We start from the raw sequence: 14574 nt of genomic DNA, 5'->3' as shown, positions 1-14574 counted from the left end.
GGTAAAAAAAAGTTTAAGCTGCGATCAAACCTGTTGGTGACAGAGGAACCTGCAATGTCCCCACATGAAACAAAAAACGGAGAGCGCCCTCTGCTGGAGAGGCTATTCGCACTAAGCTCTTGATCCCAAGCATCGCCATATTGACGTCCCAACAACGCTGAGAGGTAATCGTGTTATTTAAGCACAAATCGTCGTATATTGTGAACCACTGTTGATTGTTTTACCTGACAGGAAACCCCGGGGACAAGTTACACAACCGCGCCGCTATTCTACTGCTCGATCACAGTGTTTTTTTTCATGTTTTTCAAGGCGTTGTCAGTCAGTTGCCTCGCCAGCCAGCAGGCTATTCACTCCCCTAGCCTGTTAGCTTAGCACTTTCTAGCTTTAGGAAATATCTTTCTCGAAGCTTGTCGGTAGGTCTTTATTGTTTAAGGCCACCATACTGTTATGAATGGTTTTTTTTATGTAGAATGATTGTATTAGTCACGGTTACAGTCCCATAACGAGGTCGAGGCTAGTTGTGACTTTCTAACCGGCTTTTCCCTCTGTTGATGAGCTAATGCTAGCCAGCTAGCAGTCGAACCAGCTGCCCGGTTAGCGTGCTAGCTTGCTCTTAGCTTCGCTGCACTTGTGCAGGCCGTGAGCCACAGAGGGTTCGTGCGTACACTCACCTTTTCATTACATTAGTTAGCGGGTAAACTGGCTATGGAGTGATTAATTGCCGATTGGATGTTGCTCCTTAGCCCATTTATTTCATGTAGCCCTGCTAGCTATATTGTTGCTGTAGTACGTTAGCTCACACAGTTTGCCTAATTGACAGCATTGATTTTAATCAACCTACTTCTGGCTTTTTTTCAACAGGAGATACAGCCTTGGTGTAGCCCCCAGTGATGACTGTATTGAGCCCTGTACCTCCTGATTAAACTGGTTGGATGCCCCCATTTAACATTCAGGTTTCTGTATTCCTCACGTCACCAGAACTACACAATAAGCACTAATGATTCAGTACAAGTTTATTTTGTCATTTCACTCAGAACATAATGCTGCTATTTTAGTTTTTTTAAGGATATTTCTGCTCTCCCATAAGATATATTTGCATTTGAAATCCTCTCTGTCAGATCAACACACTTTTGACTATTTGAAAAATCATTTTCAAAGTGATGAATAACATTATTTTGTTAACATTGCTCTGTTCTTTTTATTTATAGTTTAAGTTACGTCTTTAATACTAATGGTTTAACTGTTCGCTAACTGTGCGCTTTTTTAATTTTTGAATATCTAGATTTCTTACCATAAAGGCATCTCCATTGCTCCTGTTCTAATTCATCTGTCACCATCATCCTGGAGGGAATCTCCCAGGTATTTTGTAGTCCTATAGTACATTTAACCATATATCATCTATTTTTTCAGTTTTATGTCATCCTCATGCACAAGCAAGTGTGACCTGACCGTTGTTTTCTCTAATGTGTCTTGCTGTTATTATAGGTAATTAAATTAGGTTATATTGTTTATTTTGTTTTAGGAGATTTAGAGAAGATCCTGTGTAGAATATGTCTGGCCCTGTTCCAAGCCGTTCTCGAGTTTACCCTGATGTAAACACACAGAGACCTCGGGAATATTGGGATTATGAGTCCCATGTTGTTGAATGGGGGTAAGTTATTTGTGTTTATATTATGTTTTCTTTATTTGGTTAGTCATCTCTGCATTGTTAACCATGGATTTCTGATTTATTTTTTTTTAGAAACCAAGATGACTATCAGCTTGTCAGAAAACTAGGGAGAGGAAAATATAGTGAAGTGTTTGAAGCCATAAACATCACAAACAATGAAAAAGTGGTTGTCAAAATACTGAAGGTATTAAATCAACTGATTAATATTTTTTTATTTTTTTACTAAGCATAGCCACAAGTTGAACATACCAATGAAGATTTCATTTACATTAAAATACTGTCTTCTCACAGCCCGTCAAGAAAAAGAAAATCAAGAGGGAAATAAAGATCCTGGAAAATCTTAGGGGCGGCCCTAATATCATCTCACTGTTAGATATCGTCAAGGATCCTGTGGTAATATTTTTCTCCTTTTTTTTGGACTAATAATAAATGACTTGTATATGAAACACTGATTAATTCATATACATGCATGTCATTTTGTTTCTCATTTTCTGTATAGTCTCGAACCCCTGCTCTGGTCTTTGAACATGTGAACAACACAGACTTCAAGGTAAGATTTTCTCTTGTTTTTTTACTCAAGATTTTCAAAATGATAAAACTAAATCACCCACACACCTCCAAATGGCTCATGCATTTTTTTTCTTTTTTTTTTTACCTTTTACAGCAATTGTATCAAACCCTTTCTGACTTTGACATACGGTTCTACATGTACGAAATCTTAAAGGTAAGAAATTGCTTATGTTGCACTTCATTTCTTACACTGTTATGGTTCGCACTGCGTGTTATATATTTGCTACAAACATGATGGTACACTTGGTTAAGCATCCATTGTAAACTCTTGACTCCCCCCTCCCTTTCCACCTGATAGGCCTTGGATTACTGCCACAGTATGGGGATAATGCACAGAGATGTCAAGCCACACAATGTCATGATTGATCATGAACACAGAAAGGTATCGTCTGACACAGGGACTCTCTTCCTCATGTCTTGTATGCTGTGGCTACAAGCTAAGCAAACTGAATTCAAATATCAATCAAAATGAATTCGACCACATTTTTTTTTTTTTTTTAACCTCCAGCTTCGCTTAATCGATTGGGGTTTGGCAGAATTCTACCACCCAAACCAGGAATACAACGTGAGAGTGGCATCCAGGTACTTCAAAGGACCTGAACTGCTGGTAGACTACCAGGTGAGGCTCCCATACTGCTCCTCTACATGTTTACATTCCTGTTACACACAAGTTGTTCAATATACGATTTTTAAAGCAGAGAATGTAGATTTTTTTTTTTATGTGCCCATGTTTCAAATTCAGGCTTTTCACTTCTATGTATCATTTTTAGATGTATGACTACAGCTTGGACATGTGGAGTCTGGGTTGCATGCTTGCAAGCATGATCTTCAGAAAGGAGCCTTTCTTTCACGGACATGACAACTATGATCAGGTATGTACCATGTATCTTGTTATTGAGTCCTTTGAGGACTAAAGAGCAGTGTCTGGAGCTGGGTTTTTTTTTTTTTAATTGCATCATACATAGTATTGTGTTACTTTTTCAAACCGTGTAGTTGGACACATGGCAGCTCCGCCTGAGAATCTGGGATTTTATTTCTGCAGGTATTGCATACAGGTAGACATGCTTGATGAACTTTTTGGGAGTTTGGTGTGCTAAACGTCAAACAAAATGTGTAAAAGACAAACTTCTGGATGTACTAGTGGACAGAGACTGTAACATGTTTCACTCCCATGAATGTGATTTGTGTGGTGGGCTTCCTCAGTATGACAAATGACACAATTGTTGAAATGGTTATTGAATTCTTTTAGTAAACAATGGAAACTTTTGATTTAACCTTTCACATTTCAAAGTGATCTTTCTGTTGAATTTAATATCTGCGCCAAGAGAAAAGTATATCACTTATAATCAAAATAAATAACCAAATCAATCCATCAAGGGAATGTTTAGTGTACTGGAGGGGTGAAACCGTTTGTTCATTTGTCCCACGGTTAGGACGTTATGCTTCAGTGCATGCAGCCGTTTGACTAATAATTCTGAGTGGAGAAAAATGCACTCACACATGGAGGTATATACAACCCAATCCAAGTGGTGGTAATACTCCTAACTGTTCCCCAACCGATATTAAACAACAACACAGAAGAAGAAGCTGACGCATCAAACACGTCAAGCATGCTAATGAATATTAAGCCCCTTTTCCACCAAGCAGTCCGGTATGATAAACCCTGAACTTGCTTGCGTTTCCACAGCCAACAAAGTGTAGCCAGCTGTAGTTAAAGTTCAAGAAGAACCGGGACGCTGTAAACAAGGGACCCTTTTAGGGTCAGATCGGTACCCTTGGCACCCCAACAGAAGGGTACCAAAAATGTAGGACGATACGGATCCCTTATTTTGGTACCATTCCCAACTTTTAACGGTGAAAACGCCAATAAATGGGTAACGAACTGCAACGGACCGCTCGGTGGAAACATGGCTTTAGATGGCATCACCCACAGGTGCCAATCACTGGAGTTAGGCAGAAGAAAACAAGTGTCCACCAACTTATCCTTGCTGTTTTTAAAAAGTCTCTGGATGTGAAAGCAGAGAGGTTTGCAAACATTACCGAAGCTAGTTGAATTTACATTTCAACAACGATGCATGCATATGCAGAAGTACAGGACCCTGGCTGCAAATGTGTATTACAGTTTGAGAATCTGGTATCATGTCCCCTCTCGTGTGCTATCACTAGGTACACGGATTTGTAAATTGTAGCCTACTCACAATTTATGAAACTGTGACAACAGTTTGCAAATCTGTGCGCATGAACTTATAAATCGTTGGTATGGTTTTTTAAATGACTTTTTATTTTTCCCTATCCGGGCCTTTGGGCGCTTAATGCAACACATCAAAAGTCCCAATTTAAAAAGTTTCTAATGCGTCTCCGCTCTGTTGTCACAACAGGTAGGGAAGCTGGTTATCAAGACGCAGCAAAACCAAGAGAGCTTCAAAGATATTTAAGCTAAGGCTCAAAAGTCTTGAGTTTTGACATGGATCGAGTGTTTTACCTCAATCAGTGCATTTACGCGAGGGGTGTACGGACAGCGGACCTTTCTCTCCTGCGTGCAGCTATTTTATGAATTTATCTAAAAGTCTGAAATATAGGCTACATGGGCGGTCATATATGTATTGTTTTTTATGTGTGGGAAACACTGACGTGTGTGCAGCTTGTTCTGAAATAGGAGCAAGTGAATCGCCATCACTCAGAAATAAGATTGCTGGTATGTGTGAATCCAGATGGTGATTTATTTATTGTTTACGATTAATCATGCAGCCCTACAACACGCACACAAGCCTATCAATGGTCCCTGCTTTTTACTGGCATACACGAGCGGTAATTGAACCAGGGTATTCTGCTGCACTCACTGTTGCACTAACAAAGATGGATGGACCTCCCTCAATCTTGAAGCTATCTCAAAGTGGCCGCACACTTCATCTACTCAGTGTGATCATTAGGTACCTTTAAGAGGCGCATAATAACTTCACAGACTCATCGGTTAATCATAAATATGATGCAATGCTTCTAAAGGCACATTTTTGATTAATTCTTACATTTCGCTGTGTATTTTTTAAATTATTTATATTAATTTCATTCAGGAGATGTTCTTGAAATGTGTGTTGCTTTTTATTTTGGGTCATTTTGTTTTGGTTTCCTCTGTTTTCTGTCAAATGTTTAATACACTACGGGCTGTAACAACTGTTGCAGGTTAGTTCTAAACAGCATTAGAGGCAACAGACGGTAACTTTCACTGCTGTCAATTCATGATAAATTAGAGAAACCTAGATGATGCATTAGAAATGTGTGTCTTTTTTTCTTGTCGCACGAAGCTTGAACCAGACTTTGACCCCAAAACTGAGGTACAAAGTATGAACTGAACCGCAACCTCTGTACTGACACACGCTCAATATCTGCACAATACAAATGTGGAAAAAATGCCCCCTCAGGAAGTTGGATTCAAGTTTATTTTGCAGTTAAGAGTAGATAATTAAAAAGGAGATGAATTGTTCCAATTAAGTTGGATATCTAAATGAACATATAATTATTGCAACATGTTTGTTGTATGTATGTCAGTTTTTTTTGAATGAACTTTTTTACTCCCATGATATACGTTTCTTGTAAATATACCAACTTTTTGCAAATACCACTATATACTGCATTACCATTGATATACATGAACAATTGTAATTTTTGAATTTTGTATCTTGTAATCTGCAGCTTGTGCGAATTGCAAAAGTACTTGGCACTGAGGACCTGTACGACTACATTGACAAGTACAACATTGAATTGGATCCTCGGTTCAACGACATTCTTGGAAGGTAAACAAGAACTGTAACTGTCTGACTCTTCATTTATTTAATTATTTACATATGTTCACCAGACTTTCTGACTTGTATCTCACATTAATAATTGGTTTGTTCTCCAGACACTCCCGCAAAAGGTGGGAAAGGTTTGTGCACAGTGAGAACCAGCACCTGGTCAGCACTGAGGCTCTAGACTTCCTGGACAAGCTGCTGCGCTATGACCATCAAGCCCGCCTCACAGCTAGAGAGGCCATGGATCATCCCTACTTCTGTAAGTTTTGTTTTCTACATTTTATCACCCCATTGCATGTCTTATTTCTTGAGTAAACAGCCTCAAGTCCAAATTTGAGTGCACTATTTAAAGTGGTGAGGTTGTGTAAACATGGTTTAGTTTGTGAAGTGCTCCGATCCACGTTTGTTCTCAGATCCTATCGTGAAAGATCAGGGAAGGGGGGCCACTCCTGGAGGGATGGCTGCAAGCTCCACACCAGTCAGCTCCTCAAGTATGATGGCTGGTAAGCATTCCTGTGTACAAAGTATAGTTTACATTTTTAGTACTATAAAGTTATAACTCATGTTTAAAGTTACCCTGACTAATATCACCAGGTTGTCTTTGCAAATTTGTGATTGTCTGGAACCGTTCAGTTACTTTTCAAGGGGAATATGCAAGAAAGACCCACAAACAGTCAGATCAGAGAAAAGTGTTGCACACTTGTAGCCTATCATGTTGGTAGTTCCATCATCCAATTGAACTTAAACGAGTGATTTGCCTGATAAGTAGTCACACTTGCAATGTGTACTCAACATGAACTTCTGTTTGTAACTTTCAACTCTCGTACAACTTTAGTCAGAACTTTCAATACCAGAGGCAGCCATCCTGGTTGTCTATGACAATTAGAGTCATTGTTTTAAACTCACTCCATATTAGATATAAACTAGTGTTTTACTTAGTCGTTAACCTGCAATCAGGCAGGATTTACAATCTGTCTGAACGGGAGGCATAGAAAGTTGCAACCAAAGTCTGACTCTATTTTTAAGAGTTAGGCTTTTCCAACTTTTATTTCTTATTAAATATGTGGTCAAATTATAAGAGGAGCATATTTGATGGCTTTGAATTAACTTCTTAACCAGACTGCTTCTTAAGCAGCAATGCCAGTTTAAACTGTCGTTTGAGTTGATGTTGATGTGTAAATAATGGATGACTCATCTCCCCGTCTCTCCCAGGCATCACCTCAATGTCCTCCTCACAGCCACTGGCTAACATTGCCGGATCACCCGTCATCTCTGCTCCCAACACTCTGGCCACACAAGTCCCCGCAGCCACCGGGGCCCAACCCTGAAGCCACTTCCTTGCCCGTGTTTCCGTGTGCTCATGGCCATGTCCTGCCCAGCCGTCACCGCGGCCCGGGCCATGGCTTCCCTTTTTATGTTGAGAAATAACAAAGAAGAAGATTTAAATTGCTTTTCACATTCAGTTATATTTTGACACCTGGACTTGACAGAAATGTATTGTTGCACCTGTCAGGATTATTAGAATTAATTTGGGTGTGTTATTTGACAATGCTATTGTCTAGAAATTCTAATAAGATGTAGACTTGAAGAGAATGGATAATAAAATTTATTTTGTATGTTCCAAATATACAGTCTTGCTTGAAACTGTTTGATGGGGATCCTGCTGTATTACACTGTGAACCTTTACACGACTTCACATGACAGAGTCAGGAATCTGGTGTGCCCCACCTAACAGTGCTCGCTGGTTGCACACAATGTAATGTGCAGGAGTTGTTGGTGTTTTGAAGTTGTTAGATGCTATAATTCTTTAATTGGACTTTTTGTAGATATTCTACAGTTACTGTCAGGTTGCATGCACCCAATGCTGAATATCACAGGGTCAATAGTTTGCCAATTTTATGTTACTTTCACTTCTATATGTGTATGTATGTGTTCATGTTTGTTTTTTATGAAGTCTCTTACACATGATTTTGATTACATAGACAATTTTGTAACTTTTTGTTTTATGTTGGGAGGAGTCATCACCTACAAAACAACTTCAAAAATAAACAATTTAAACAGGGCTTTGCAGCCATTACATGTTATTGAGTATACCATCTGTTGACTGGTTGCATTGATAATATGTGAGTGAATTTAAAGCAGACCAGCAGGCTTATCCCAAAAGACTTTCCCGGTTGATTCCCAGCTTTGAGTTCATCCTCTCACATCTCCACTAAGGTGTTAATCAATCCTTCAACATTTCCAGCATTTTTTTTTTTGTAATTATGAAGGTATGAAACACCATGAGGTGAAATGCTATTGAGAGCTGGGAAATAACAGAAATACAGTTCATGAATAGGATCGGTGAAATAAATGACAGGCAAAAAGAGATTGTTCCGTTCAAGCCACATACCAATAATAATAAACATGATACCACGTGCAGAAAAACACATGATGGCTGATACACAGCGCCTTGGATGACCCAGCATTTAAAAAATGTGACCTGGATAACACTATAAAATACATATTATATATTCTACAGTGAAGAGAAGTCCAAGGTCAGGAATACCAGTCTAGTGATCATTAACATTCACAGATTGACGCTTATTTACAAAGATTCAATGCTTTACTGACTACAGCAATCCTTTAAACCTCAGTAGACACTTTCACTATCTTGTGCAAATAAAATCTCGAAGTGTAATAATGCAGACAATCGAAAGGGTCGCATTTCAGCAGTTGTTGGATTGTGCTTGGCTCCGGTGTAGCGACTCCTACCATTTGGAATCATGCCATATTTAGGTGCGTCAGTAAAACTTGAAGATAAACGTGTGTTCACCATAAACTGTGAATATTAAGATGTCCACGTTCTTTAGCGGGAGCATTTTGCAATAACAACTTTCAATTCTTAATTTTTTTGTAACAAAGGAATCAAGCGATAAACAGGGGCTGCATTGCCCTGCGACTGCTTCGGCGACACGGAATTTGGGACAACCAATCCGCTCATCTCCTCTAGGAATTTCATTTTGTACGATTGTAAGTAGTTGTACGATTGCAATCTTGTTTTTGTAAACCTTGTCTGTGTGAAGTTGGACATGTTATTGATTCTTGGTAATACTCATATTCAAAACGGCAACTTTAATCGGCAATATCGGATATAATCTGTCACTGTTTACACATCTGTCTTCTAATTTCCTACTATCCTGAAGGCATCATTAGTCACGCCCGCTCTGGTACTCCTGGGCTGCAGAAGTCGGCCGGTTTAAAAGCTGTCGTAAACATTTATATAGCGCGACTTCAAAATGGGAAAGTTAGTCTGGATCTCGATTATTATAGCTGGCTTGTCCGCGTTTTTAGGAGAGAGGGTCGTCAACTTCAGGTAAAAAAAAACAAAACTGAGGCAACTCAATTACTTTTTAAGTTAAAGGGATACGGAATGTTTGGGCATGAGATGTTTTAGTAGCCTAACATTTAACATTGGGTTTAAGTGTTTTTGGTTACTTACATACTTCACATAACTTTGGCGTTGAAAACATTGCAGGAAAAGGGCACTCGCTTCAAGGGAGCTGGTTAAGAATCATCTCCCAAACTGTGTCCCACTGAAAAATCTGGGTATGCATCGCCAGAAAACATTAGGCTACATTAAAAACTCAGGGGGGGGGGACAAGAAAAATAACTGTGCAACTTTTCTACTTTTAGATCATGGCTCCGAGGACATCACGATTCTTGGTAATGGGCTTGCCCTCATCAGCACTGTAAGTAGGCCTATTTGAGTTGAAATGCTGTAAGTAAACGCCTGTGACATTTGGCATGGCGAACACAACACAAAGTAGCTGAATAAATAAATAAATAGTAGGCAGACGAACATCAATTGAAAACTTTGTGTCGTTTTTCGGTTATGTTAACAAACTGATACAATCAAGTGTATCCTTTTGACTGCTCACTTCATGTAGATCATTAGTGGCTTATGTATATTTCTAGATGTAGGCCTAGACCCTATATGTATATGAAGTTAAATGTGTATGTTGACCTGTGTACATTTATATTAATGTGTTTATGCATTCAGAAATTGAAGTCAAAACTTTGTTTTTGTAAAATACTTAGTCACACAAATCCTTGTTCTGGTACCAAATCTTTTTTTTTTTTTTGGAAATGCTTGACAAAAATTAAATTAGTATTTTATTTTATTCCCTGCAAAAAGCTTCAGAGACCAACAAAAGCACACACATTATTCTTCAATTAACCACATGAACTGGTTTATCTGCTTCGTCTTCACTGTTCCCGTACAAAGGTTATGCTACTAAATATGGCGTAAGAGCCTATCCGTTTTCCCTGATCAAAGGGGATTCTTACGTTAACCGTTACAATTGTGTCATGATTTAATGTGCAGTGTTTGTTTTTATTGTTTAATGACTGAATATATTTTTGGATATCTTAAGGGCCTGCAGTATCCTGGCATGCCAACCTCAGATGGGCCCGGGAGGATCTTTGTTCTTGACATGAATGATTCCCGGTTGAAGCCAGTGGAGCTGCGCATGCCAAGAAACTTTGATCTGGAGTCTTTTAACCCTCATGGCATCAGTGTATACATCGATCCAAGTGGTAAAAAAAAATCTAGTTATGTGTTAACACATGTTACACTTAAGTTTCTACAATATAGCACCTAAAGGGTATAATAAACCATATCCAAACGCTTTCTAATGCTTTTCAATATGATTCAGATGTATCCATATTTATATTTATACAAAGACTCATACATAGCACACATTTAGGTACATTGTGCTAAAGTATAGAATAATATCATCACCTCAGCTTCCTATGAAAGGTTTTATATTTCGGTGTTTGTGAACACACACACTCGCACACCTTTGAGTGTATGCAGAGTATGCAGACAAACCTGCTTTGATAATCCAAGTAGATACCTTTTGGGCACCATGGGACTAGAAAAGTCTGTTACACTACCCAGGGCATGGACTTAATTTATACACAATAAGTCCGTTTCCTGTTTGAAACCAGTAACTTCAGAAAGTACGTTACCATTAATGTATGTACCTCTTTCATTGAGGACTATCTAGAAGCACATATTCTGACCCTTTTTTTCCTCTTTTTCTTTTCAATCATTTTCTTTTCTTTTCAGATGACACAGTAAACCTCTTTGTTGTCAGTCATCCTGAACACAAAAGCCAGGTTGAACTGTTCAAATTTGTTGAGGATGACTTCTCGCTGGTGCATCTGAAAACCATCAAACATGAACTTCTCCACAGGTAAAGTATTTCTCAATGAAAAATTCAGTCTGTCTATTTTTATTGACCATATTCGCTTCGCGGTTGGTTGGGCATTTTCCTCTGATGTCAGACTCACTGTAGGAAGCTCAAACGCTAATATGATGTTACACTGCTGCTGATGCACATCATAGAAATGCAGAATTATCACTGAAGTATTTTTTGGATTGACCATTAGCTACCACTTGACAATAGCAAAAGCTTTCAACCACTAAACAGTCAGATAGTATTATCTTCAACCAGTAAAATGTGTTAGACCTTTAAAGCTAGCTGATAAGTTACTCTCTTTCCTCTGCATAGCTTTTTGGCTGCTACATTGTTAAAATAGCCTACCTAGTTAGCAAGCTGATTCGCTAACTGTGATTGGTTGATGGTAATTCAAGCTAGGAATTTGTGCTTTTCTTTTGTGTGGTTTTTCACAATTAAACAACACAGTTAGCTCAAATGTGCTAGCTTAACTAGTTAGTAACTTAGTGTACTAAATTTAGTAGTTAATGTTTTTTTTTTTTTTAGCTAGGAATGTATGCCCTTTCCTTTTAACCCATATTATAATCAAATCGTAATGTTAGCTAGGAAGTGGTTGAATGCTAAAATTAGCCGTAGTGTTGCAGTCGTCTCTCCAGTTGCTGATCAATTAAGAAGCGGTGAAATGAATTACAACTATTTTCCAGAATCCCTAGGTTTGTGCTTGTGGCAAAGTAGCAGAAAACTTTCATGTCATTTAAGTTTATACCCATCTAAGCAAAAAAAGGAAAAAATATAATAAAGTGAAAATTTGTGAAACTAGCTTGTGTTTTGATAAAGTTAAAACAATAAGCCTATGCATTTTGTATCGTAAAAACTGTATGAATAATGTCAGATTTTTGTTTTTTCTTTCCAGTGTAAATGACATTGTTGCGGTAGGAGTTGAATCCTTCTATGCAACCAACGATCACTACTTCACAAATCCATTGATAAAAGGTCTAGTGGAGCCTTTCCTGGCCCAGCCTTGGTCAAATGTTGTGTACTACAGCCCTGAAGATGTGAAGGTGGTCTCAGAGGGATATTACTTTGCAAATGGCATCAATATTTCACCAGACAAAAGGTAAGAATGATGTGCAGAAGTTGGCATACTGTATGTTCATTTACGCCTTTTATTATGTTTTAAATAACATCCTTTTTTTTTTTTTATATTCTCTTGCATTCACAGCCATATATATGTAGCAGATCTCTTTGACCATAATGTGCATGTGCTTGAACGGAAAGAAGACAATTCATTGGTCTCTATAAAGGTAAATTTATTGCTCCAAATAGTTCATGCTATCTTTTAAGGGTTAGACACTATGATAACTATGATAATAACCTTGTTTGTGACACCTCACCAGTCTGTGGATGTTGGGTCACTGGTTGACAACATTGAACTCGACCCTGAAACTGGGGACCTGTGGTTGGGCTGTCACCCAAATGGATTGAAAGCTTTCATGTTTGACCCTAACGACCCAGCTGGATCAGAGGTTTGTCAAGAACACACTGAATATTGTCTGTTTTTTCCTGATCTGTCTTTTCATGCTTTTATATCTCTGTGAAATGTGTTATCATAGGTCATCCGCATCCAGAACATTCATTCTGACCAGCCAGTGGTGACTCAGGTGTACGCTGATGACGGCCATGTGCTCATTGGCTCCTCTGTAGCTGCTACCTACGGGGGAAAGTTGCTCATCGGCACTGTTTTCCATAAAGGCTTGTGCTGTGATCTGAATTAGGCACTGAAGAGTTTTATAAAAATCCTCAAAATTCAACGACAGAAGAGGAGATCTACATCTGCCTTTCCACAAGTCTTCCAGTCAGTTATTGCAATGATGATGTGAAATGATGACATGCATTGATGCAACAGCACAAATTCTTCTACCAGACTTAATCTGATCAAAGGTTGAGAAAATCTCTGATGCAAGAGCCTAAAAATCGACTAAGAGGAGCTGGAGACAGATAGATGGTGTGGTGTTAAACTGGATAATTGAAATGGCCCCTGGTGCAGTGTTTAAAGTGCTCAAGTTACTGACCTGCAGATACCCGAACTGCTGTTTGTGTACCGTTTTTTACTGCTAGCAAAGCATGGCAAACTTTGAGAGGACTTCCACCTTAATATAAGGCAGAAAATACATCTACAACAGACGTCACTAATTTGATTGTTTAATGTTGTAGCATCACTTTTAGTTGCTTCCTCTTTAAGAGTGACTTGTTACTTTTTTCAGTTTGTTGGCCTTAACTGAAGTAGCTATTCTGTACTTTTTGCTGCCAATATCTGAGATAATTATAGGAATATGTTCACAAAGTGCGTGACTGACAATGTGTTTAGTATGAGGTGTATAAATGTGTATGGGTGGGGGTGGGGGACTTGAAAATATTTTCATCTGCCAAAGGGGGGCCTGCTGGGGACCACTGTGTTAAACAATATTTTCTTTCTATTATTGGGATTTTTAAAGTTAAACTTGCAGTTGAAAGTAGGGGAAACGTTGTATTATTGCTGATATAAAGAAACGTCAAAAAATATCTCGTGTTCTGATCATTAAGTCAGAACACAAAGAGTATTACACAATTGTTTCCATTGTAATAATTCTTTGTAAAACAACTTGATAACGGGGGAAAAACAAAGGATTAGAAAAAGATGTTGATGGGGCGCAGTTAAATTGAATGTCAAATTGGTCAATTTGTTTCTGATTTAACCGGGTTGTATGTGAGGAGAGTGAGGGTGGGGTGTTTGAGGACAGTTATAGAGGACTGCCAGATATCTAATCTGAATTTGTCTTGACACCCTCTTCATGGAATTGTATTTTTTTTTTATAAATGGGTTGCTGTATGTGTTTGCAGTCAGTTTAATAATATCAGGCCTTTATACTTCTTTCCAAAATCAAACATGTAAGACCTTCAAAATCAGTTTGAATCATTTTTCTTTGCTCACCTTGTAACGTGATATAATATATACATATATATATAAAATATGCACTGTTTGGAAGTGACTTATTTCTTAATTTAATTTTTTTTTTTTTAATACAATAATTATTTCCCATATTTGATTTGAATAAAACAGTGAAAGGTGCCATCATGGTTGTAGTTTGTCTTGTTCTTCAACATTCTGTATATGCACTTGAAAATGGTTGTGGTGTGCCTTCAGACAAATGAAATACAACATAATCCTCCCATACAAACCTAAACTGTCAAAAGTGTTTATGAGAAGCTGTGTCCCAGTACCTGCTGTTGTAACAGTAGATCAAGATATACCATCTTTTGTTATCTTGTCTTCAAGAAATTC

At 38.2% G+C, this 14574-nt stretch overlaps 2 protein-coding genes across 3 annotated transcripts; both read left to right on the top strand.

The window, feature by feature from the left end:
* Positions 1-73: 73 nt before the first annotated feature.
* LOC109986668 (casein kinase II subunit alpha) lies at positions 74-8090 on the top strand. 2 transcript variants are annotated; one of them, XM_020637415.3, is made up of 15 exons: positions 75-164; positions 862-953; positions 1283-1359; positions 1523-1651; positions 1742-1853; positions 1961-2062; positions 2169-2219; positions 2334-2393; positions 2538-2621; positions 2748-2858; positions 3010-3111; positions 5930-6030; positions 6138-6286; positions 6441-6530; positions 7240-8090. In XM_020637415.3, exons 4-15 carry the CDS (start codon positions 1551-1553, stop codon positions 7353-7355), a joined length of 1179 nt encoding a protein of 392 aa, XP_020493071.1. In that variant the 5' UTR covers positions 75-164; positions 862-953; positions 1283-1359; positions 1523-1550; the 3' UTR covers positions 7356-8090. The 2 variants fall into 2 exon arrangements, with proteins under 2 accessions (XP_065813605.1, XP_020493071.1); XM_065957533.1 differs by lacking the exon at positions 1283-1359 and having other exon boundaries at positions 74-164.
* A 1134-nt stretch (positions 8091-9224) lies between these two features.
* On the top strand, positions 9225-14362 carry LOC109986593 (serum paraoxonase/arylesterase 2). Its single transcript, XM_020637301.3, has 9 exons — positions 9225-9382; positions 9545-9615; positions 9703-9758; positions 10443-10605; positions 11141-11267; positions 12166-12369; positions 12475-12556; positions 12650-12778; positions 12866-14362. Exons 1-9 carry the CDS (start codon positions 9306-9308, stop codon positions 13025-13027), a joined length of 1071 nt encoding a protein of 356 aa, XP_020492957.2. The 5' UTR covers positions 9225-9305; the 3' UTR covers positions 13028-14362.
* Positions 14363-14574: the final 212 nt, after the last annotated feature.

Source organism: Labrus bergylta, chromosome 8 (genome assembly GCF_963930695.1).
Source record: "Labrus bergylta chromosome 8, fLabBer1.1, whole genome shotgun sequence".
Classification (NCBI taxonomy): Eukaryota; Metazoa; Chordata; class Actinopteri; order Labriformes; family Labridae; genus Labrus; species Labrus bergylta.
Note: the sequence above shows the minus strand (reverse complement) of the source record. Positions and strands in the feature narration are given on the sequence as shown.